Here is a 23,932-nt window from a genome sequence, read left to right as displayed (position 1 = left end):
TATCGATTTTGTGTTCCTCCTGTAACAGGACAAGCATTTAAAATCAGATACAGTCGATGTATCTTGGAACATCAATTAGCAATCTTGACAGTATTGTGTAGCGATGTTTTACATATGTAGAAATATGTGACTAGACGCATATGTGCGACACTTCGGTTTATGTTGTCATTTTATTCGCAATTTTCCCATTAAATGTGTTTTACTCCATAGTTTAATGATGCATGACTTTTCTAAAGATATTTAATATTTGTTTAATCCCTGGTCAAAACTGTGAGAGTCACAGGTAACTGGGGCTTTGAAACATCATCGGGGCAAATTATACATCATATCTGTCAAGAAGAAGAACGCTCTAATTTTGGTCACGTGTGTATTAAGATTAAATATAGCACGTAAATTAAATCCCGCGAAATGGCATTCAAAGTGTGCTCAATTACATAATACAATTACATAACTCAAACCTGCCATATATGACATGGTTTAGGAATTAAACTTTCAATTGAAGAATACATTTTATGCTTTATTCCACCCTGAATTAAATTCTCTATCGCCTTGATTCAGTCGTAGCGTCACACGTCCCTTGACGTAAGAATGTGCTCGACCAATCAGATGCAGGGACGGAACAGCAGCTTGTTTTTGAAATCTTCGCGCTTGGGGCTTTGGTCTTGCGTACTATCAGCTTGAATGTTGTCTTTAAAGTTAAAAAGGGGAAATAAAACATGCTCTTAATACCAGTCAAATCATTCGTCGTGGAATCATATTGTATCAGATGGTAGGTCATACACATTTTTAATAGCGCTGACTTAATCTTTTGTGATTGAAATGAAAGAGATGAGCAGTTAGCTGCTGCTTTTAGCGCAACGCTAGCAGATGCTATTAACTAATGCACATAAATGTTTTAAAGTAAAAAAAAAAAAAAATTAAAAATCACAGACGTATGGGTCTTATGATATAGTCGATTGATGATATAGTGAATGGGCTTTTGTTACAGCGCCGTTACAATAAATTAGCACCGGTGTGCAGGTTTCAGCCATGCCTTACATTAAACCATGTTATGTAACGTTACAGTCTATATGATAATCTTATGGGCTTACATGTAGTATGAGGTTAAACGTTAATTTTATTATTTAAATTCCCCTTCTGTTAGAGTTTACTTATAAAGATACCATGCCACAGTAAAACAAATCATGCTTTTGCCAGCATAAGCACACCTTAAATAAGGATACCTCTGTCTTGACATCCAAAAGTAACTGAGTAACGTTAGAGATTGTGAAATAAGTGTCATAGGAAAATGTGGCATTATTGTTACTATATTTACATTATACATTATTGTGACATTATTGCTACTATTTTTTTTACCTACATAAAGAGAAAAATATTTTACCTACTGAAGAATTATTTGGAATATGCCTTGTTTCTAAATGATTCTCTTGTGTTTTATAGATACACAAACCTTAAGGAGCAGAGATTTTCATTGGGAAGCTGTAAAATAGGACAATGTCAGATGGTGAGGTGTGCAGCCACATTAAAGTGGTGGTCCGTGTCCGTCCTTTAAACGACAAAGAAAAGGATGGAAATCACAAGAGGGTTGTCCACGTTGTTGACAACCACATGCTTATATTTGATCCTAAAGAGGAAGAAGTGACATTTTTCCGGGGACAGCGGGTAGGCAACAGAGATGTGCGGCGCAGAGCCAACAAGGACCTCAAGTTTGTGTTTGACAGTGTTTTTAGGGAGGACTCTTCACAGGTGGAAGTTTTTGAGAACACCACTAAAGCAATAGTGGATGGTGTCCTGAATGGCTACAACTGCACTGGTGAGATATTTTATTTCTCTTCATTGAATTTGAAAATAACTCTCCGTGCCATGTACATGATTTCAGAAGTGAAACCTAGATTGATTTATTTTGGGCTGACAGTCTTTGTCTTGCTAGAACTTGATGCAAAATGTGAAAGTGTCAGTAAAATAAGATTATTTCATGATAAAATATTTAATGTACCTGGTGCCTTTTTCACATTTTGTCAGTGCTACAAGAGCATTGCCTTTTAATTTGTACTGTGTTTTTTCCCTCTCCATTTCACCGTGTTAGAGGAATTTTGCATGGTTGGTGTTTTTATTTATCATGCTAATAATATGGTAATTTATGGATTTTATTGATGCTGTTAACATTTTTGCCACTATTTGATACCTCTCATGAATATAGGCTGTTCATATAGTTGATGTCATTATGACAGCTTTCAGCTGGTATACCCGATAATGATTTTATTCATAAATATGTGTCTGTTTGGCCAGTGTTTGCTTATGGAGCTACAGGAGCAGGAAAAACGCACACAATGTTGGGTAGTAGTGATGATCCAGGAGTGACGTTTCTCACTGTGAAAGAACTGTTTGCTCGCATGGACCTCATCAAGGAGGACAAAGTGTTTAACCTAGCCTTTTCTTATCTTGAGGTGAGGTTTAAACGTCAATGGGTTTATTAATTAAGATTAGTTTGTTTTTAACTTATGAATACTTTGGGGGGGGGGTCCTTTACTGATACAGTTCTAAAATTGGGGTTTGTAAGATTTGTAAAAATGTTTTTGAAAGAAGTCTTATGCTCACCAGGGCTCCATTTTTTTTTTATTTTTTTTTTTATTAAAAGTAAAAAGTAATATTGTAAAATGTAATTACAATTTAAAATATGTTTTAATAGTAGTTAATTCCTGTGTTGGCAAAGCTGGATTTTAACAGTTGTGCTGTTTAATATTTATTTGTGGAAACTGAGGTAATGTTTTTTTTTTTTGATGAACAAAAAGTTCAAAAGAACAGCCTTTATTTGAAATTTATTTTTGTAACAATGTAAAAGACTTAAACCTTTGATTTTGTTAAATTTAATTAAACCTTGCTGATTAAAAATATTAATTTAAAAAAATCTTACTGACCCCAAACTTTTGAAAAGTACTGTGTAAGGTGCATTCATGGTTATATTTATTTATTTATTTTGCACTAGTTAAAATATTACAGTCATCTTAGACTTAGAAACTTAGCAGCCTTGATGCAGAAGCACAAAAAAACTAAATAGTTAAACTTTAATGCAAATTTTTTGAAGTACCTTTTTAATGAGAGAATAATACCGAGTGCATCTTACAAAAAAGTGCTACATTTGCGTTAGTTCTGGTTTATTGTACCTGAAGCACTGTTAGTCAGTCAGCCTGTTTGTGTTTTGAGCAATGGGTTTCTGCACTTTCTCCTGAACAGGTTTATAATGAGCAGATTCGGGATTTGCTAACTAACTCTGGGCCATTAGCGGTGAGAGAGGACAGCTCCAGTGGAGTTGTTGTTCAAGGACTCACCTTGCACCAGGTGAAGTTGGGATGCATATGTCATCTGTGCATTTTCTTTGACCGTGATTCATCTCACCACAAAGAAATTGTTGTTGATTTGCCTTGTCTGATGGTGTGTGTGTGTGTGTGTGTTATCTCATTACTTTGTAGCCCAAATCTGCAGAGCACATCCTTGAAGCTCTTGATTATGGTAACAGAAATAGGACGCAGCACCCCACTGACATGAACGCCACGTCTTCCCGCTCTCATGCCGTATTCCAGGTAAAAGGCTTCTCGCAGTCTCATCTCTTTTCTCTGTAAATATCGCATCCAGTTCTGTGTAAGTGTTTTTATGCTGCTAGATCTCATTCTGTGTGCGGTCGCCCCCGTGGGGTTTGAGCAACTTTACATTAATCTTCTTGTTTTGATATTGAGCGTGAGCTACCAGTCGACTTGCGTGAATGAACAATTTCCAGGACTTTTTGTGTTTCCTGGAAGATTTGATGAGGCAATAATAAATCACGATGTTTGGCTTCTCTATTTATTTTATTTCTAGACTGTAAAATGTTGTTCGTTTAAAAGCAATAAAGCTTTAATCATCTCTGCAATCCAACATCTCAGTCATCTATCTATTGATCTGGATGTTTCAGAGTTAACTGCACAGTTCAAACCAGTGTCAGCTGACTTATAAAGTTGTCAGGCAAAAAAATAACTCTTCAGTCTGACTGAAAGATGTTCACATGCAATCTTTTTTCTTCAGATCTACTTGAGGCAGCAGGATAAGACACCCAGTCTCAATCCAAATGTTCGTGTGGCCAAGATGAGCTTAATCGACCTGGCGGGCTCAGAAAGGGCCAGTGCCACCAATGCTAAGGGGGCTCGTCTCAGAGAGGGGGCCAACATCAACCGCTCCCTCCTCGCCCTAGGAAATGTCATCAACACGCTCGCCAACCCCAAAGTAGGTCTACATCTCCTGTTAAGACTGAGGGATTCCCCAGATCTTGTTGAAAAGAGATCGGTTTTATTATTTCAGATTTCAGTTGGATGTTGCAAATATGGGTTACGGTTTGATGAAATTTGTACACTTCTTGTTAAAGGTTTGGACAGAATAGTTGATTTTTTTTTTTTGGTGTGATTTTAAATCTCTTAATCCAAAGGCTTATACCAAAAGAAATAACTATATTATTGTTCACACAAATGCATGATGTGTGGTGTAGTTAAGCCTACCGCTTTAAATAAAGTCGGGTGGATTCTGATCATTCATCAATAGTTCTGAAAGTGATTACGATGATGTTGTTCCTCTGTCGTTAATGCAATTGTTGTTATGTCGACTTGTTCTTAAAGAAGTAGAACAGATATTACAACTTTTAAAAGTTATCATTAGTTATGAGAATTTTATTTTTATTTTATAGATTCATATAAAAATTGTGCCCATAAATATATGTTTATAATTTTTAATCTACATGATCCATGAAATTTATTTTGATAAGTGATGATAATCACTGTTTGGCAAATGTGGAAACGCTCACATTATTGAAAACATACCATTAAATGCTGATGAAAAACCTTGCAACCACAACACAAGCTCTTAACATATTTAAAATATAAAATATAATATGCTGCCATACCTCTTGCATGCTTCTTTCTTTTGCATCTTGCCATGTGGCATTTGCCAGTTTCCTTTTTTCTTTTAATATAATATGTTTGTGCCAATGCAGTGTGACCATTGCTTCCAACATTTCTTTGTGGTAGTGCATTGATAACAAATTTGTTGTTTACTATTATTGACAATGAATTCATTTGATAGATTCGTGCATCAAAAAGTATGGTACTCTTGGCCTTATTTAACACACACTTAAATGCGCACAATACGGTATGGGAATTCTGTGTGCTCTTGTCACAAAACCAATTACCTGCAGTTCTACTGTATTGTAAACAAATGTATTTACTGTATCACTATTACTTATCTTCACTTTAGCCTTTGTTGGTCTTTATCCAGTCTGGGTTAGCTGGGGTCATACCCTGCTGTCAGTGACTGTGGCACATTTGCTCTGATGGTGTTAGCCTTCCTGTCTTTTCTTTGCTTTTGGGACAAACCCAAAGGCTCCGCTGGCTCTGTGGTTCAGGGACTGATGCTATCAGGGTTAGGAGACCTACAACTCAGACTCTGTTGTCTACACTTATCCCTTTCCTCAGGGCTGCTTTGTTTGTTTGTGTGTGTGTGTGTGTGTGTGTGTCCTGCTCATTCACTAGTGCTGATTCCAGTACGCCTCCACTAGAGACATTGTGTGGAATTGTATCCAGATTTTCCATCTCAGAGACGGTTTGAGGGTAATTTACCACCCAATCCCATTAGCCCGTGACAGATATAGAATGAAGTCTTAGAAAATGGCTGTTAAATCTGCCTTGCGGTGTTTGTTTTGTGCCATAAGCTATGATAAACCATTCTTCAATTATTATTGGGTGTTAGGTGGTAATTTGCTGCCGTGTATTTCTCAAATCCTGTCATATTGTTACAGCTTTAAACTCTTATTGGTTATGAAAAACCACTGAATGCATGTCAGTTTTTCAAAATAGATTTTCAAATTGCTTCTACATTACAAGGCAATTTAAGAGTCACACCTGTAAATAAGGTTCAAAAGTTTGGGGTCAGTACGTTTTTTTTTTGTTTTTGTTTTTTTTTCCAGAAGAAAGAAATTAATACTTTTATTTTACTGAATTGATATTGAGTGACATTAAAAACTTAAAATTCTTTATATATATATATATATATTTTATTTATTTATTTATTTATTTCAAATAAATGATTTTGAATGCTTTATTCATCAAAGATATCTGAAAATAATGTATTGCTGTTCCCAAAAAAAAAAAAAAACATAACTGTTTTGAACATTGATAATAATAAGAAACATTTCTTGAACACCATATCAGCATATTAGAATGATTTCTGAAGGATCATGTGACACTAAAGACTGGAGTAATGGCTGCTGGAAATTCAGCTTTGTCATCACTGCAATAAATTACAAATATATTAAAATGGAAAACTTATTGTAGATCGTAAAAATATTTGGCAATATTACTGCTTTTACTGTGTTGATTATCACATAAATGTTTTATATGGTATTATACATACAATTGCAGACAAAGAGGATCCAGTACTGTCTGTATGAACAGGTAACTGAGGTCAGTCTCTCCCTGTAGCTAGTGATATCCCTCAGTAATGCCTGTAACCATAGTGACACACAACAGAAATAAATATCAAGACTTTGTGTTGCTTTTTTGGGGGATTTAATTCTAAACACTTTCAGGCAGCTCCTGCTGTTTTTAGGCTCTTAGATATTAAGCCCGTTTTGTCCAATTAGTTTTTCTTGTTCTCCACCTCCTAAAGACTTCAAATGCATTTGTGTCTCTCCGACCACACAATACCAACGCTTTCTGACATTTTTCATAACCTGAGAGATGTTGCCAATCCTAACACTGGCGACAGCGCAAAGAAGCATGTGCCTTATTCCATATGCATGTCAACGACACAACAGGTGACTAGTTGTCGACTGCATTTCAGTCCATGCAGTGCAAATCAACTCAACTCGCTCTAAAAATATGATTGTGGTGACTCAGGTCTCCAGTATCTCTGGCTGAGAACATCTGCTAAGGTTGTGTGTGTATATGCACAATGTTACTCCAGTTAGATTCACATGATCCTTCAGAAATCATTCTAATATGCTTATTGGTGTTTTCAGTATTCTTTGATGATGGAAAGTTAAAAAGGAAGGCATTTATTTTAAATGGAAAGATAGTATCACTTTTAAATAAATTTAATGAGTCCTTGCTGAATAAAAGTGTGAATTTCTTACTGACCCCACCCCAACCTTTTGAATGTTAGTGTACATTCCAGACCATGCTTGAATAAGTTTATTCTTGGTGATCATAAAGGTTTGACGTCTCCCACAACCTTGTGCGTGCGTGCATAGCTATTGAAACTGTTGTTTCTCAAATGTTTGTTTTCAGTGATGGAGTACTGTAGACGAGTTCACTTGTTCCAGCTCACGTCCAAGTATCTCGATTGCTGGCTTTGTTTGTGTTTATTTGACTGAAGAGCAGAATGGAGAGAGGGAGTTTTTGAATGTTAAAGCTGTTCTGTATTTTTTTCTCTCTCTCTCGTTTGCTGTGTCTGGAATTTTTCAGCATGCAGTACATCTTTGTTTTGTCCTGTAGTACAGCTGAATCTTAACAAGCCTGTGACCCATAAATATGGGATTGGTTGAAAACCTCATGGTCACTTGAGTTAATTTGGTGCTAGATATGTGCAGGCCCTCTTTCTGTTTATTGTCTGTCAAAGCAGGATGCATGTTCTTTTAATTTTTCTTGTAAACTGATTGTATTTTTAGTCATGATCTCATATATTGTTGTTCTGGCAGTGTTTAAACATTCTCAAGGGATTGTTTGATTTGTTTATGTGCTTTTGTGTTTTTTTTTTTATTTTGTTTTTTTGTGTGTTTGCTGTTTGATGTTGGAGTGTTTCGGCTGGTGTGTGTGTGTGTGTGTGTGTGTGTGTGTGTGTAAGGTGAGGAGGTTTGTGCCTGTCTCTGGGCCCCTCCAAAAGGCAGCTTCATAGGTATTGTTTTCATGCCATCCGCATAAATTAACCTGTCACGCAGTCGGCTCTCCTTACCCACATTGTCACACACCCTGTTAACACAGTCGTGCCAGCAGAGAGAACATGCTGCCTTCAGAAATGTGATTTTTTTTTTTCACAGACTAGCTATCATGATGATGCTGCGTGCATGTTTTTTAGGTTACATAAGCTGGTGTTTTATCACTAAAAGCGTGCCTTTTTCTTTTTGGTGCAGTAGTTCCTACCAGAGAATGAGAAATGACTGAAAAGTGGGCCACAGTCTTTATTTCACCCTTTTGCAAAGGAGTTTGTGAAGTTCCCAGCAGGCCACCACTTGATTCAAAGCTATAATGAAAACATGAACACATACAGAGTCCAGATGTAGGCTATAGTTTGAGACATCGGCTGGATGAGATCAGATATACAAAAATTTCCTCATTTCCCTGCCCTGACTGCTGTGTTTTCCTTTATGTTTGTGTTGGCAAATTGTGTGTATGTCGTTCTCCACGTATGTTAACTGTTCCACTTCAGCTAAGTGGAAACTTTGTCTTGATGTTTTTATTATAATTTTTACTATTATAATATATATTTTTTGGGGGGGATGCTGGGATGTGGACTGTGTATCAGTCACTAGATTCTGAGATTAATTAGACCATCAGTTTGACCATCACTCATTTGCTGTTTTGCTAAATTGCTAGATTATTCAGTAACGAGTAGTGCAAGTTCACCGAAATCTTCCGTTTACAAGCCAATTTTTCCTGCGTCTTTCAGTCAGTATCTTGTCTTTTCCCCCTTATGAACAACACATTTTCATACACGATACAAACTCCTTGTGGTTTCTTGGTTTGATCGATTTGAGCATCCATAAACAAACAACGCAAAGCATATTAGGCATATTCTGCTAGTGAAAATCACTTCCTGCCCTCCAGTTACCTTTCGCACCACAGCAGTGATGTCATGTTCAAGCAACCTATTATAAGTGGCCTTGTAACAAAGTTTAGTGTATTTTTGGATCATTTCTATTAAAATGCTTTTAAAACTATCGAGACAGAAAAATTCTCCCTAGGCTTACATAAAAAAAAAGCCTTCCTTGGATTGGCTATAACATTTTAAGGCAAGCCTAGTGACCGATCCATTGTAAAGTAAATCTAAACTCATTTCAGAAATAGCCTATAATGAAATTTTCAGCCTATTTATGTAATCTCTGCCTAGGCTGTATCGTTTTTTGTTTTGCAGTCTTTGTTTCTTACGTGTTGTTGCCGTTCTTAAATTTGATTTTTCTTTGCTTTGGCTTGTTTTTTTATTCTCAGTGTAAGAAGACACACATTCCTTACAGAGATAGCAAGCTGACACGGCTCCTCAAAGACTCTCTGGGTGGAAACTGCCGAACTGTGATGATCGCGAACGTCAGCCCGTCCTCACTTTCCTATGAAGATACACACAACACTCTCAAATATGCCAACCGCGCCAAGGAGATCAAATCCACTGTGAGTCCTACACATACACGCACAGCTTCAGCAGTCCCCTGACCAACAACATGCCTCAAATCACCCATCAGTTCACTTCGTACAAAGATGCTATTAAAGCGTCATTATAATATAGGTCATATGTCTGATTCTCTCTCCCTGTATTTCAGCTGAGGAGTAACGTGATGAGCTTGGACAGTCACATTGGCCAGTATGCTGTCATCTGTGAAAAGCAGAAAGCTGAGGTAAAAAAACAAAAAAACATGATGAATCTCAACCTTAATTACTTCTTAATGTGGAACTACTTACTTTGTAAATCTGGTTTGGCTCTCCTGTTACGTGAGATGGGTCTAATCCACATGAGACTAGCTTGTCTCATGAGAGTGTGTGTGTGTGTGTGTGTGTGTGTGTGTGTGTGTGTGTGTGTGTGTGTGTGTGTGTGTGTGTGTGTGTGTGTGTGTGTGTGTGTGTGTGTGTGTGTGTGTGTGTGTGTGTGTGTGTGTGTGTGTGTGCTTGCAGATTGTCATGTTGAAACAGAAACTCAAAGAGTACGAAGAGCGGAAGGTGGAGGTTCCTGCTCTTAATCCAGTCCCTATCCAAAGGAGAGCCGAGTTTGAGAAGTAAGCAGCATTCATGAGTTGCTGTGAACTCTGTTTGCAGGCACCAGCATGCATCTTGAGACCTGTATTTTTGTTTGTTTAGATGTTGTTTATTTTATGCCATGTGTGATGTGCAGCTCTTTAATGCTGTCCTTTGAAACTTTGAATCCGCCTCAATTATTCATGAGTAAGAGTACACAGGACAAAGCCAGACACAATCGCAGGTGGAGGTCTCCTTACCTCTGCATTTTTCATCAGGCCCAGTGGAGACTGGAGACTCGTGCTTTGTGTAATTTTTTGCGCCCCCCCCCCCCCCCCCCCCCCACTTCTTTTTTTTGGTTCATTGCTTGTTTAAGACAGGAAATGTATCACATTTTTGCAACACATCCCATCGCCCCACCCCTCAGCCTTTAGATTCAGTCATTCTGTTTGTGTGTGTGTGTGTGTGTGTGTGTGTGTGTGTGTGTGTGTGTGTGTGTGTGGTTCTTGTCAACAAAAACCGCCGCAGCATCCGTAGATGGGAGGGAGAAAATGAAGGACAGGCGGAGGGAGGAGAGAAAGAGGGAAAATAACAAGGGTGGGAGGGACGGAGAGGGGAAGGAGGAGGGGGGAAAGCTGAATGAGTCTCACTCCTACGTGTTTCATTCACCGGCATCAGAATTCACAACTTGCCGAGCGAGTGAGAGAGAGGGGGAGAGGTGCTTAGCGCCAAGGAGGGCTGGCTCTCTCCTGCCCGCATTAATAATGCAGGAGTCTGGCAGTGTCGGCGCTGCACCAACATTATGGCCCCAAATACAGCCTCTGCACTCTCTCTCAATGGAATTTTTTTTATTTATTTTTTTAAATCAAAACTAATACCGCCCACACACAGTTCAGGTGATATCTCAAAGCGTTCATTGACGAGCCGTTTGCAGTGTTGCAAAAGGCTGTGTTGGAGTATTGAAGGCTCTCAGTGGAGAATGTGTGTTTGAATGAGAGCATGATGGCCTTTAGCGCTTACCTATAATAAATAGAAGAGAAAAAGGTGCAGTAAGTTGAAATATATTCTCAGTTATCATAGGATGCATTCCTAGCCAACTGTCAGGTATGCTTCATATTTTTCTCAGTGAGACTTACTCTACCATTCAAAAGTTTGGTAAGATTTTTAAATGTTTTCAGAATATTCTCTAATGTTCTCCAAGGCTGCAATTATTTGATTATAAATAAACTATTAGTAAAATATTGAGAAATATAAACTTGATTTATTTTATATTTTAAAATGTAATTTAAAGTTGTAATGGCAAAGCTGAATTTTCAGTCCTCAGTGTAGCATGATACTTCAGAAATCATTCTAATATACTGATTTGGTGCTAAAGGAACATTTCTTATTATCAACATTAAAAACAATTGAGCTGCTTAATATTTCTGTGGAAATGAACCCATTTTTAGGGTTCTTTGATTTTAAAAGAACAGGATTTATTTAAAATATCATTTTCTTTATTAATCTTTACTGTCACTTTTGATTTAATAAAAGTAAAATTAAAAAAATATATGACTTCATATTTTTTAAATGATAGTGTTCTTAGGAACTAAATCAAATAATTAAAACTGGCATCTGATCTCATGGTGGGCCTGCTATCTGAGCTTTATTTAAACCACAATATTCCATTAATTCTATTTTACTTGTGTGTGTGTGTATATATATATATATATATATATATATATATATATATATATATATATATATATATATATATATATAATATATATAAAAGTGACGTGACATGCAGCCAAGTGTGGTGACGCATACTCAGAATTTGTGCTCTGCATTTAACCCATCCAAAGTGCACACACACAGCAGTGAACACACACACACGGTGAACACACACCCAGAGCAGTGGGCAGCCATTTATGCTGCGGCACCCAGGGAGCAGTCGGGGGTTCGGTGCCTTGCTCAAGGGCACCTCAGTTGTGGTATTGCCGGCCCGAGACTCGAACCCACAACCTTAGGGTTAGGAGTCAAACTCTCTAACCATTAGGCCATGACTTCCCCCAATATATATATCTGGTAGTATAATGAGGAAATTGTAGGGAGCAGTGCTCTCTGTGCCACAGTTCTGAACCCTTTTTTTTTTATATTATAATTTAAACAGAGCATATACATTAACTACCAGGCCATTTATAACGCAGAACCTATACAGTTGGTATAGGTGAGAGGAGTGGCATCCACAGAATAGAGACAATAACCCAACGTCTTCTGTGTTTTGCAGGATGTCTCAGTCCCTGTGCAGTGTGTTTGCAGCACGTCTGCAGGTCCGTAAAGAGCATCTGGACATCGAGAAGCAGTTGAATGAAAGCAGGTTGACTATGAGACACAGGGAGCTGTGGCACCAGCAGAGCCTGATCTTCTTCCCCGACAACAGGGCCGAAAGGGTAACAACACTGACTCATACACACACAAGGTTGTTTAAAACTGATTTTCAGTTTCAAGGTTGTTTAAAAGTGATTTCATTGATTTAATTTATTATTTTGTTTTGTTTTGTTTTTTGGTTAGAAATTTGGAAGGAAAAAAAAAAAAAAAAAATGTTAAAACGAAAAAAAAAAAAAAAAATTCTTGAGCACAGATTCAGCATTAAGACTGAAGTAATTGCTGCTGAAAATACAGCTGTGCCACCACAGAAATAAATTAAAATGTGAAAAATATTCAAATAGAAAACACATATTTGAAATTGTAATAATTTCACAGTATTACTGTTTTGATTGTATTTTGATCAAATAAATGCAGCCTTGGTGAGCATAAAATAATTCTTTCAAAAATAGAAAAACGAAAACAAAAATTCCTCCAAACACCAAACTTTTAATATTGTGTTTGGTATTGTACATTGTAAAAATTAATTGTTCAGTATGTGTGTGAACCCTGATTTAGCCATCGTTTGTTTGTTGTTATAGGCCACCTGCAAGTACGAGCGTAAACTGGCCTCCCTGAAGTCTCACCAGGCGCACTTGCAAAAACGCTTGATGGAGAGTGAAAAGCATTTCCAGGAGAACGAGGGATGGCTTCATCGCATCGAAAACGAAATGAAGCTGCTTGGACATGAAGGACACTCTCCAGAGGTCAGGGCCGGGTCACTTTTACTTCAGATTAAGGCTGCATGGGCAGTATACATGTAGTGGCAGAAATGTCAACCAGTAAAGCTTCTGCTATACTCAAAGCACACACTCTGAAATCCCAGACATGCACTTCCAGTGTAGACTGCATTGTTGATTGTCATGGAAGCATCCGGTGTAGGCAGTGTAAGGGGCCAATAACACAGAACAAAAGATAAATGCCTTTTTTTTTTAATTTTAAGAAGTCAGTAGACTCTCGAAAAATATGTTTTACTTCATGTTTATGTAATATATAAAACATTTTGGGTTTGAATTTGCAGCAAAAATAGCTGTATTGTATATCGTGATATAAGAATTTGTCATACCGCCTACCCAAGCAACAGATCTATGTTGTTTTTTGTCCTTCAACTTATGGTGATATTTCTTTATTTGAGACATTTCAGTCCCGGAGTGGACAGCCTTGGCCTGTTATCCATTTCGAAATGCCGTTATTGAATGTTTTCATGTGTTCTACCCGAGCACTGAAGCTCTAGGGTGCCAGTCTGCAGTGTTGTGATGTCTGAGGCAGACATGATCCTCAGAGGCCCTGAATAGCAGAGCTCTTCTTGAGCTCGTCAGACAGCCAAATACACTCAAAGAGGACTAGTATAATCTTTTGGATGAACTGGCATGAATTGCAGCAACTTTCTGTCTTCACGTACCTGAGCCTTTGTTAATTTGGCAGTGATGTACTTCTTAAGCAATTGAGATTTTTTACAGCCGTGCACACTGTTAATCAATCTGCATGTAGGAGGCAAACATTCATCAACCGACTATAAAAACATGCAAAATTCACCATTTGTCAGTGGTGTTCTTGGAATATTGTGTAATCTTTGTTTTCGCCCTCATTTGTGGCTCTTGATAGACATTGTGACCATTGTTGTGTCTCTCCCATACCCTCTTTTAGCTCCTCTCTCCATTTCCCCACCGGAGGATGTCTTAATAAAAGAAAAATCAATGCTTTTCCTTCATCACTCCCTACAGCTGCTTACCTAAATCCACACCTCTTTTCTCACTCTTTTTTTTGATCTCAAGGTTTTTTTTTTTTTTTCCTGGAAGTAGAACAGAGTAGTGACGCACTCGCCCGTCAAATGTTCTGCTGTGCTGTTTTGCATTTTCTTGCATCAGAGGGGGTAGAAGACTCCTCAGAAGGTGCATTTTCAGTGAGACAGAACAAAACAAAGAGCTAGATTAAAAACATCTAAGCCGTTTCATCATTTTAGCGCATAGATGAGATGGTTTAATCTTGTCGTTCACTTCTTCACCCAGAAAGCCACGGCAGTCTCACTCCTGAGCATGATATTCTGTTCAAATTTGTCAGACTGTCTCTCTCTGTGTTCTGATTTATGCTATATGCATAATTTGTGTTGACAGTGTAAAATGATATGTGAATATCATGTCAATTTTAATGCACAATTTCAAAAATAGCTTGTCATTGAGTCTTTTTTTTTTTTTTCGTAACAAAATTAGATTTGATATTGTGGTTTCTTTTTTAAGTAAGTTTTAAATTATTTGAGTTCATTCATAACTTGCATGTTATGAATGAACAATAAAAAAACATGCAAATAAAAAAAAGAACATGCAAATTAATTGCAAATCAATATTTAATGAGAACAGCCTACAAAAATATAATAAAATAAATAATTCAAACATATTTGTTTTACAAAAGTATTGAATAGACTTTAAAAAAAAAAAGTTTTTTTTTTTTTTTTTTTTTTTTTTTTTTTCATATCGTAGAACATATCGTCTGTTACTTGTCCTTACTAATTAATTTCATAAATAAACACATTCATTGTAGAAGCCTGATTCAAATGTTTTGGTAAACACATTCACACTCTGGTTTCATTGCTGTTTGTTTAATGTATTGCTGTGTGCTGTTATGCTGGGTGCATTTAAATGAAAATGATCAAATATCATTCTTATGTTTATTTTAACTATATTGCATTTTCAGCCCACCTGTTTGTACTATGGAAATCATGCCTTATAAATGTTTTTGATAAGCTTATCCACCATTAATATCAAGGGGTGGGGATGGAGCTACTGGTTGCTGCAATTGTTGCATTTATCTTTGTATTAAGATGTGTTTCTGCATACAGGAACTGAAAAGAGAACTGCAGTGCCATCAGCTGCAGCTGCGGATTACTGACCTTCAGCAACACATCGAGCACATGAGCCACCTCATCAGCGTTCAAGACCAGGAAAACACTCACACGCACAAGTATGAGTCAACACTCGTAGAGGTTTTGCACCAGGTTTCATGATTCGGAGCTTAGTCACCTTGAATCTATATGTTTGTGGGATACCATGTGCTCTTTTATAGGCTCTGGAGCATTCTTTGTATAAAGTTCTCTGTGTTAATTCAGATTAATTTGACATTTGCAATCTAAATGCCTCCATCTGTATCATTTAACTATCCCACACTTGCGCTCACCTGTCCTGTCAGGTTGGTGAACGCCCTGCTGTCCACCTGCCGCCGACAGCACCTGGCGTTGAAGGCCGCGAACATTGCCACAGATGACGCTGAGTGGGAGGAGCTGGAGCGGCTGGTGCACAGGGAGAGGGGTGTGGTCTGGGCAGACCAGGAGAAAGCAGAAGACAGGGATGATGGTGGCACAGGAAGCACTCATCTACAGCCCATCCTGTCTTTCTCACACCTCGTGTCTTGCCAGAGCACGCCATGCAGTGAGTGAAATCTTGATGGAAGATGAAACTTTCAAATGTTGTCTCTTTCTGTAGCAACACATCTCACACATAAGGCGACATCTTACTTGAAACTTGTGCTACGCTGATGCATAAAGCATTTCACCCAAACCTTGTGGAGTTAACTGTCCCACAAGGTCTGACTGCTACACTACCATTCATAAGTGAAAGCTGAAAATTTTTATTATTATTATTATTATTATTATTATTATTATTATTATTATTATTATTATTATCAGCGAGGGCACATCTAACTGATCAAAAGTGACAGTAAAGACATTTATAATCCTACAAAAGAGTTCTACGACAGTATTAAATGCTGTTCTTTTAGATTGTCTATTCGTCATATAACCCTGAAAAAATTTATCACAGTCTTCATAAAAATATCAAGCTGCAGACTTGTTTTCAACATTGATAATATGAAATAAGAAATTTATTTTAGCCCCAAATTGGCATCGCTGATGATTTCTAAAGGATTGTGTTACACAGAAGCCTGGAGTAATGGCTGCTGGAAATAAACTACTACATTCTAAAATATATTAAAATAGAAAATTATACATTTTAATGTTTTATTTATTTGCTTATTATAACATTAAAAAAAAAATATGTATGTATATATATATGTATATATATATATATATATATATATATATATATGTATATATGTATGTATATATATATATATATATATATATATATATATGTATGTATATATATATATATATATATATATATATATATATATATATATATATATATATATATATATATATATATATTTTTTTTTTTTTTTTTTTTAATCTTACCGACTTTTGAATGGTAGTGTGTTTGTGTATATGTAAATTATCCATTTTAATAACATTTTATTGATGCAGATAACCATAATGAGCATTTGCATTATAATTTTAGCAGATAAATGTGACTACAAACATCAGGCAAAACTATAGATTTTTGTTTTAATTATTACTTATTAATTAATTATAATTATTAATTATTATTTTTAAATCTGTTATACTTTATCTTGTTTTAAAATGCTATTTATCTCTGCTGTTTTGGGGTAATGTCCACAGCTGAGGATGTAAGGAAATAATGGAAAAGATAATGTCAGTAAACTTCCTGCTTTTGAGGTGAACCATCTCATTTGTGTCATACAGCCTTCTCATAGTGATCTCATTTTATGTCTGCCTGGTGATTTACTGTTCTCAGTGTGTCAGTGTAATGTGATCTGCATTGTGTGAACGTTGACAGATGTATGTGTCTTGATTTAAGACGCGTTTAGTTCCTGTGTGATGTATATGCTGGACTGAAAAGGTGGACCAGCACAAATGAATAACAATGCGTTCTCTTCACTCAGGCTCAGAGAAACACACACGTCGATCCTCACAGCGTCTCAGACCAACACACTCATCTAAAGGTGAACTCATCTCTGTCTCCCTTTTTTCCCTCCAATGTCTGCTTCAACATATTCTGCTTAAGTCATCAATCTGTCACATTTCTCATACTGACAGCCCGTGTGTGTGTTGCACTGTTGTGAAGGCTCCGATAAGACCATTCAGCTTTTGTAAACAAGCTTTGTTTACAATAGTCCCCTTTCAATACGTCAATCATTTATCATTCTCCATGTAAGCATCAAAAGAAAATAGTGCTTTATGAATAGTCAAATCATATCAGTGGCAGAAATGAAATTGACAGTTTCATTAACATAATTATATAAATAACTTTATTTTAGCTTAGAAACTGATAAGTTGCTCAACATTCTCCATACTGACTGAATGAAATACAGAAACAAGCTTTTCGCAGGATGGAGGGAATCAGGGGTGGGAGAAAGGGGAAAAGGAAGAGAGGCAAGCTTTGGGAAATTGAAGGAGTGGTGAGTTATTGCTCAGTAAATGGAGAGTAATGATATTTGCTCCAGAACAGGTGTTCCTCATTTGATTGAGACACGCTGTGGGAAATACACACATTTCAGGAAAATACAGAGAGCTGCAAAGAAGAAAAAGAGGGAAGTGAGGGGGAAACAGACGGATACTGTTAAGAATTATGTTTGGAAAAAATAGTGAAAACTTCTGTATCGATAGTACTGGAATATTTCGCATTGTCGAACATAGTATTTATTAGAAACAAATTTCCTATGTCTATAATTCCTCATTTTTGACAGGGAGATTGGGGTGTTTCTGTGGTTTATTTTTTACTTTTCCCCCCCTGTCCAGTGATTGTTTAAATTTGAATGATTAATTTCAAACACCATGTGGGATTTGACCAGGTCAGGACAGTATAAAAGTTAATTCGCAGTGGAAGGAAATGGAGCTTTTTGAAAATGATGAATAATGATTTGTTTGCTGCCTCGAAAGAAAAACAAAATGTGATACATATTTCACACAAAACATGGTGTTCAGGTTTTTATCAGTCTGCTTGGGGGTTTCCAGGCTGCTCTGCTGAGCTATTGTGAGGACAAACTAGTCGCTAGCTCTGCAAGGTTTCATTTTAGGCACTTAGAAAATAAGTGCAATATTCATACCCTTAGATTCCTTCCTTTTGTTAGAAACATAAATATAGCATTTATTCCTTTAAGACAGATTTCAGTTAACGTTCATTTCTAGCTGTTTGTGTAACTGTTCTGTTTTTGTAAATCTAATGTAACATTTTCAGATGTGCACCAAAATAAATTTGCTCCTTCATTTTTAAAAAGAGATGGTTATTTTCAAGATTCATGCAGCTGGAAATAAGAGCTGTGTTCAGGTCGTCCTGCTCCACGTTCCCTGCTTAAAGACGATAGCGTTGGAGCCTTGTCTGCAGGAACTGAATGAGATATAGAGATTCAAAGCAAGGGTTATGAATGAAGCTCCGCCCCACCCCCACCATCGACGCGCTTCATGACGATACCGTCGCTGCGCTCGTGCTCAAGTGCTCGGTGGAGAGAGGGAGCGTGAGCGTGAAAGGGTGGAAAATAGTGATTGAATAGAGGAGAGAAGCAGGAGGGGTCACGTGTCAACACGCACGAGACTGCCACTCCTGCCTCTCAGACTCAAGTCTGCGGTCGGTTTCTTTCCATTCTCCTTACTTCTCATCACCCTCACCCTTCTCTTTCACGGTCTATATGTTTTTGTCTGTGTGCTTATTTTTTAAATCAATCATCTTTATATCTCCGTTATCTGTGTCCTTCTCACCTCGCCATCTATGTCTAGCCTCTCAGTAGCGCCGACCCTCCGCCCTTCCGAATTTCATTCATAAAATCATTGCTCGGTACGAGGAGGGGGAGCTATTACATATAGTATGAAACACTCCTGGATTGGGCGAGGACGATTCTGCAATAAAAAGAGAGCAAGGAATGAGAGAGCGAGAGCCAGGCGACCCTAATCCGCAGTGGCTTCCTCCAGAAATAGCGCCTCATGCATGTTTTAATCCCACCAGCCAAAAATACGCCACCCAGAGCACTCTGCCACCAATTACTAATCGCACCTATTCCTCTCCCTCCGCTCTGGGCCATACATCACTGTCTGCCGCCCATCCTCCCTGTCGGTTTTTTTTTGTTGTTGTTGTCACCTGATCACCCTGTGCCTCTCAAATGAAGTGATATCGTGAGTGCTTTACAGCTGCCAGCTTCAAGAGGCCGTCGAAGCAAAGCACACTTTCGTACGAGGTGTTTTCAGTTCTCAAACTTTTTCTTTTGCTAAAAAAGTGAGTATCGTTAGTCATTAACAGGATGTCAGGTTCTCTCCCATGCAATCCAGATTTCTGAGAATCAGCACTGACTCAGAGAGAAGGAGAGAGATGGCTGTGTGTCAACAGTTTAACCAGCAGGAGCTCTGAAGCATCGCCATTGGTCAAGAACGCTTAAGATGCAGCCGCAGTGTCTCTCTCTCTCTCTCCCTCGCTTTTCTGCATCGTGTGAGTCAGTGTGCGGCCAGACTGCGACGTGCTCCGGCATACTCCGCCACTCAATATCCAACGTCAGACCCCTCCAACAGCTTCCTGGAGCCTCCCTTGCCGTCCTCACCCACACACACCCACCGGCACACACATCCATGTACTGTCTGTCTTGATGGCGCAAAAGAACCTGCTCTTTAACAACGCGCTGCGCATGAATACTCACGTGACAAGCGTGGATAAATTATTCACTGTTGTATGAGTAAATAATGTTTGTGTATTTCCATCAGTAATGTAAACTTGTTGTGTGTGTGTGTGTGTCCAGGAATGTGCCTCACAAATAAGATGACAACAACACTGAGTAATATTATAATATGCCAGTTACTTGCGTTGGTTAGAATAGTAATGGCCCCAATACTTCTTAACCCGGCTGATTTTTTTCCCCACCACTTTATGAAATTTATGACTGGGATAAGTTTAATATGAAGGAAACATCTGCGATTCTTTTTTGTTTCATTAATGTTTGCGATATAGTACTAGAATTTATTCCCATTTAAACTTTCACATTATTTTACATCGTTGCAGTTGTTATCATTTGTGCAGCCAGCCTTCTTGTCTTTCTGTCTATCTATCTCTAACCATCTGTTTATCTGTCTAAGCATCTATCTATATGTCTTGTCTATCTTTTCTTGAGTTAGCTATTAAAGGACTTTTGATTATAAAATGATTAACATATCTCATATATTTTTTTGTCAAGATTCATGAGAGGCATTTTCCATTTGGTGATGTCTTCCAATGAAGCTGATGAATTTTGTGCTGCTTTTCTCTTTCAGGCTGTAGCCCTCAACATCAGGAAGGAAATGCTGAATGTCCTCTTAAGAAACCGATCAGGAGGAAGCTGTCTGTGTCTCCTGCAAACCCAGATGGGGATGGGCCCATTCCTGTGCTGTCCCATTACCCTCCTGCCGTTCAGGAGGTCTTAAAACAGGAGGGCATGTTCCCGCTGCAGTACACTCCTGAAGGGCAGCCGCACACCTCTGGCGGCTTTGATCCAAACTCCACTATCGACATTGGTCACAACGAGGACTCAGCAGGCAGTAATGCCACAGTCATCCTATCACCTGAGCCCCCTGGCCACACAACACTCCGGGCACTACGTGCTAACAACGGAAATGATCCGGCTAAAAGGTACCACGAGATCTGAACGCAGTATAATTTGCGTGGATTAATAATGCTTATGTTAAAGTTGAATTGGGTAGTTCTGTTTTGGCTGGTGTGAATAAGTTTCTTCCAAATTGGTTTCTAGGTTGGAAATCCCATCACTATTAGACCTGCGAAAATCCAAACCCTCCTACATGGCCATGACCTCAGCTGCCAAGGTCAAGCGCAAGTTCAACTGGTGTGTGTTTATTGTGCGACCTGTTCGCTGGGGCTGTTTAAAATCATGCCTCATTGACATTTTGCACTCTTGGTGTTTTCCAAAATCTCACTTTGTGTCTGTTTGTATCAGTTCCAACACTGGGAAAGAAGACAGTTCTCAGGCCACGGCTGCAGCACCCAAGCGCATAAAGAGAGATCCCTGCGAGGCATCTAAACCACTGCGAATCCGACGTTTTGGAGGTTAGTAAGCTATTCTCAATGCAGAAAAATTACAGTTACCCTCTGTGGGCTTTCCATTTGTATCTTGGAAGTGGAACATAAGCGTCTCTTATTATATTCCATTTATGAAGTCCTCACATAATCCATTATGTTTGGTAAAGTATTGTAATAGTGTAATGGGGCGGGCCGGCTGACAGCTGTGAAAGAATGCCAGGCACACAGCCAGAAGTGCACAATCTCCTCCTCCCACTCCCAGTGGCTTATACACGATCTTTCTCCTTAGTAATATAATGCCACAAGTAGGCTGAATTTACCCCAGCCACTAGAGGCCATGCATTAGAGTGATTTTTGCCATGTTTGTAGTGTCTTGTTAGGCACAACTGGTTTTATTAAATTAAATGACTGCAGCAATATATGGCACCAATGTTTAAAAATAATAATCCTGGTGTTTGATTAAAAATTATCATTTGGCATGGCTTTTTTGTTGAACTATTCTTCAAAAGTTTGGGGTAAGATTAAAAAAAAAAAAAAAAAGAAGTCTCTTATGCACACCAAGGCTGTGTATACTTAATCCAAAATGCACTAAAACCAGTAATAATCTGAAATAATTACAATTTAAAAAGGCCTGAGCACCGCTGGTGCAAGGACACTCTTGGAATTGTGCAGTGTACTTCATGTAATTTATTCCTGTGATGGCAAAGTTGAATTTTCAACATTCATTATTTTCAGTGTCACATGATCCTTCAGAAATAATTCTAATATGCTGATTGGTGCTCAATAAATATTTCTTATTATCAGTGTGTGCTGCTTAATATTTTTGTGGAATCAGTGATTTTTTTTTCATGAATTCAAGTAAACTTTTAAGATTTTTTTCTTATAATCTTTTATCATTCTTTCTCTGTTCTCTTCCACCACGTCTAGTATCATCGGAGAACGAGCCAAGCCGTAGAGTAGTACGGAGTGTGTCTGAGGGAAACCTCCATCAGCTTGACCAGCGTAAGCCCAAGCTGAGCTCATTGAGGCCTGCTGCACTCTTTAAAAAAGTTACCAAGAGGATGTGAGAGGTTTCCATTTGCTATTAAAGGCGCCATTCTCTCATTCACTGGCCTCAAACACTTCCTTCTCATTAGAGTTGATGTAGAGAAGATGTGAAAAGGGAGATTTAATTTTTTTTTTTTCTTTCGTTTTTTTAATGTTGTTGAGCAGGTATTTGGGCTTAATTATTTCTAGGAAACTGGATTGTTTTATGTTAATTTTTTAAAATATGTATGATTGTAGAAAACTTGTCCAGCCTAATATGAAGCTCACATTTAATGTATTAATTGATGCTCTGGTCTTGTAAAGCAAAGTAGTTTTATTATTGCCACTGAGTGACTTTTTTCTCCTTTTTCCCCCTTTTTAAATGTTTTAATAAAAAAATCGCTCCATTTAGAGAGCTACTTTCAAGTCAGCAGTTTCTATTTCATGATTGATTAAAAAGAAATATCAGTTGAGAAATATCGACCCTGTGTGTTTTATTCAACTGAGCTTAAATTATTTTTACACACGCACAAACTCGGACAGTTCACAAATAGTGCACAATATTTGTAGATTCTCACAAAATTTTGGCCTCCTGATTACAGTACAGCTGCATACAGATAACTGCATTTAAACTTGTTTTGTAATAGTTATGTATACTTACTTTATTTGATTTTTCTGGGGCATTTACAACTAGTATTACTGACATTTTGCTTCATTACTTTTTTAATTGCAGCGACACAGAAAAACCTATGAGTTCAGTCTAATTAACCACATTCTCTGCAGATTTTTCATGCATCTTCACCTCCAACTGTCTTGCAAAAGCAGTTCACTCGTCTTGTTTCTTGCTGATTTGTAGTCTCTGTAGTGTGATCAGATCTTATGGGTTCAGCCCACAGAGGAAAAAAAGGGAGTCTGGAGACTGACGGTTTGAGCTTCATCTTGGTACATTCCCTTCATGCCATCTGTCTGAACCAAAAGAAAATTAAGCCTCCCGTCAGGAGTTTGGCCCGTTTAAGTTTTATACTCTTTAACATATCCAACATTACAATGAAGTTCCATAGAAGTGCTTGTAATCTTCATCAACCAGAAAAGGATTCCATGCAAATGCTTTGGTTTAGCTGTCAGTCCTTGCTGTAAGTTAGAGTGACGAAACCATGAATGTTATCTACTAAGCTTTATCTGTCAATAGAAATTGGTATTTGTAAATTTTTTATTTTTTTTTGCAACACAATCAGTTGTGCTGTGAATAGCTGTGCTGGTTATAGCGTCACGCCTAAGGAATTAACAGTAATCAATTCTGTTAATGAGGCTATTATTAACAGATAATTATGTAACACGCCTACAGGCAGATGTACTGGGCTCATGGCATCCAGAGCAGCACATCCATAAAGTTCTGCCTGTTTGGCCCTCCATTAAGCTAGAAAGATAATTATTACATCAATGTGATCAAATATGTTTTTTTTTTTAAGAAATTAGACATTAACATATGATTGCTTTGAAAACTGCTCTGTACAGTATAGGCTCATATTGAATGGACGGGAAATCATATATTTAACCTTTTAATGTTAAAATGCTTACATAATTGCGTATTATTAGTCTGTGCTCACAGTACACTTTTCTCTCCAGTTCATCTGTGCTATA

General features: G+C 37.7%; 1 protein-coding gene across 1 annotated transcript; it reads left to right on the top strand.

Moving 5' to 3' along the window:
- The first annotated feature begins 583 nt into the window (after nucleotides 1-583).
- Nucleotides 584-22,772, top strand: LOC109093839 (kinesin-like protein KIF18A). The gene is made up of 18 exons (XM_042760123.1): nucleotides 584-769; nucleotides 1,441-1,813; nucleotides 2,290-2,447; nucleotides 3,235-3,339; nucleotides 3,471-3,581; nucleotides 4,060-4,257; nucleotides 9,225-9,401; nucleotides 9,551-9,625; nucleotides 9,900-10,000; nucleotides 12,229-12,391; nucleotides 12,908-13,072; nucleotides 15,202-15,323; nucleotides 15,549-15,787; nucleotides 17,160-17,219; nucleotides 20,506-20,860; nucleotides 20,979-21,071; nucleotides 21,183-21,292; nucleotides 22,193-22,772. Exons 2-18 carry the CDS (start codon nucleotides 1,495-1,497, stop codon nucleotides 22,330-22,332), a joined length of 2,691 nt encoding a protein of 896 aa, XP_042616057.1. The 5' UTR covers nucleotides 584-769; nucleotides 1,441-1,494; the 3' UTR covers nucleotides 22,333-22,772.
- The last annotated feature ends 1,160 nt before the right edge of the window (nucleotides 22,773-23,932 follow it).

Source organism: Cyprinus carpio, chromosome A7, assembly GCF_018340385.1.
Source record: "Cyprinus carpio isolate SPL01 chromosome A7, ASM1834038v1, whole genome shotgun sequence".
In the NCBI taxonomy this organism is placed as follows: Eukaryota; Metazoa; Chordata; class Actinopteri; order Cypriniformes; family Cyprinidae; genus Cyprinus; species Cyprinus carpio.
Note: the sequence above shows the minus strand (reverse complement) of the source record. Positions and strands in the feature narration are given on the sequence as shown.

Excerpts from the sequence above, each read along its gene's own strand:
- LOC109093839 (XM_042760123.1), top strand. The coding sequence starts at position 1,495 with ATGTCAGATGGTGAGGTGTGCAGCCACATTAAAGTGGTGGTCCGTGTC. Across the intron at positions 12,392-12,907 it reads CCGACAACAGGGCCGAAAGG|GCCACCTGCAAGTACGAGCG; the intron begins GTAACAACACTG and ends TTGTTGTTATAG. Across the intron at positions 21,293-22,192 it reads GCGAATCCGACGTTTTGGAG|TATCATCGGAGAACGAGCCA; the intron begins GTTAGTAAGCTA and ends CACCACGTCTAG.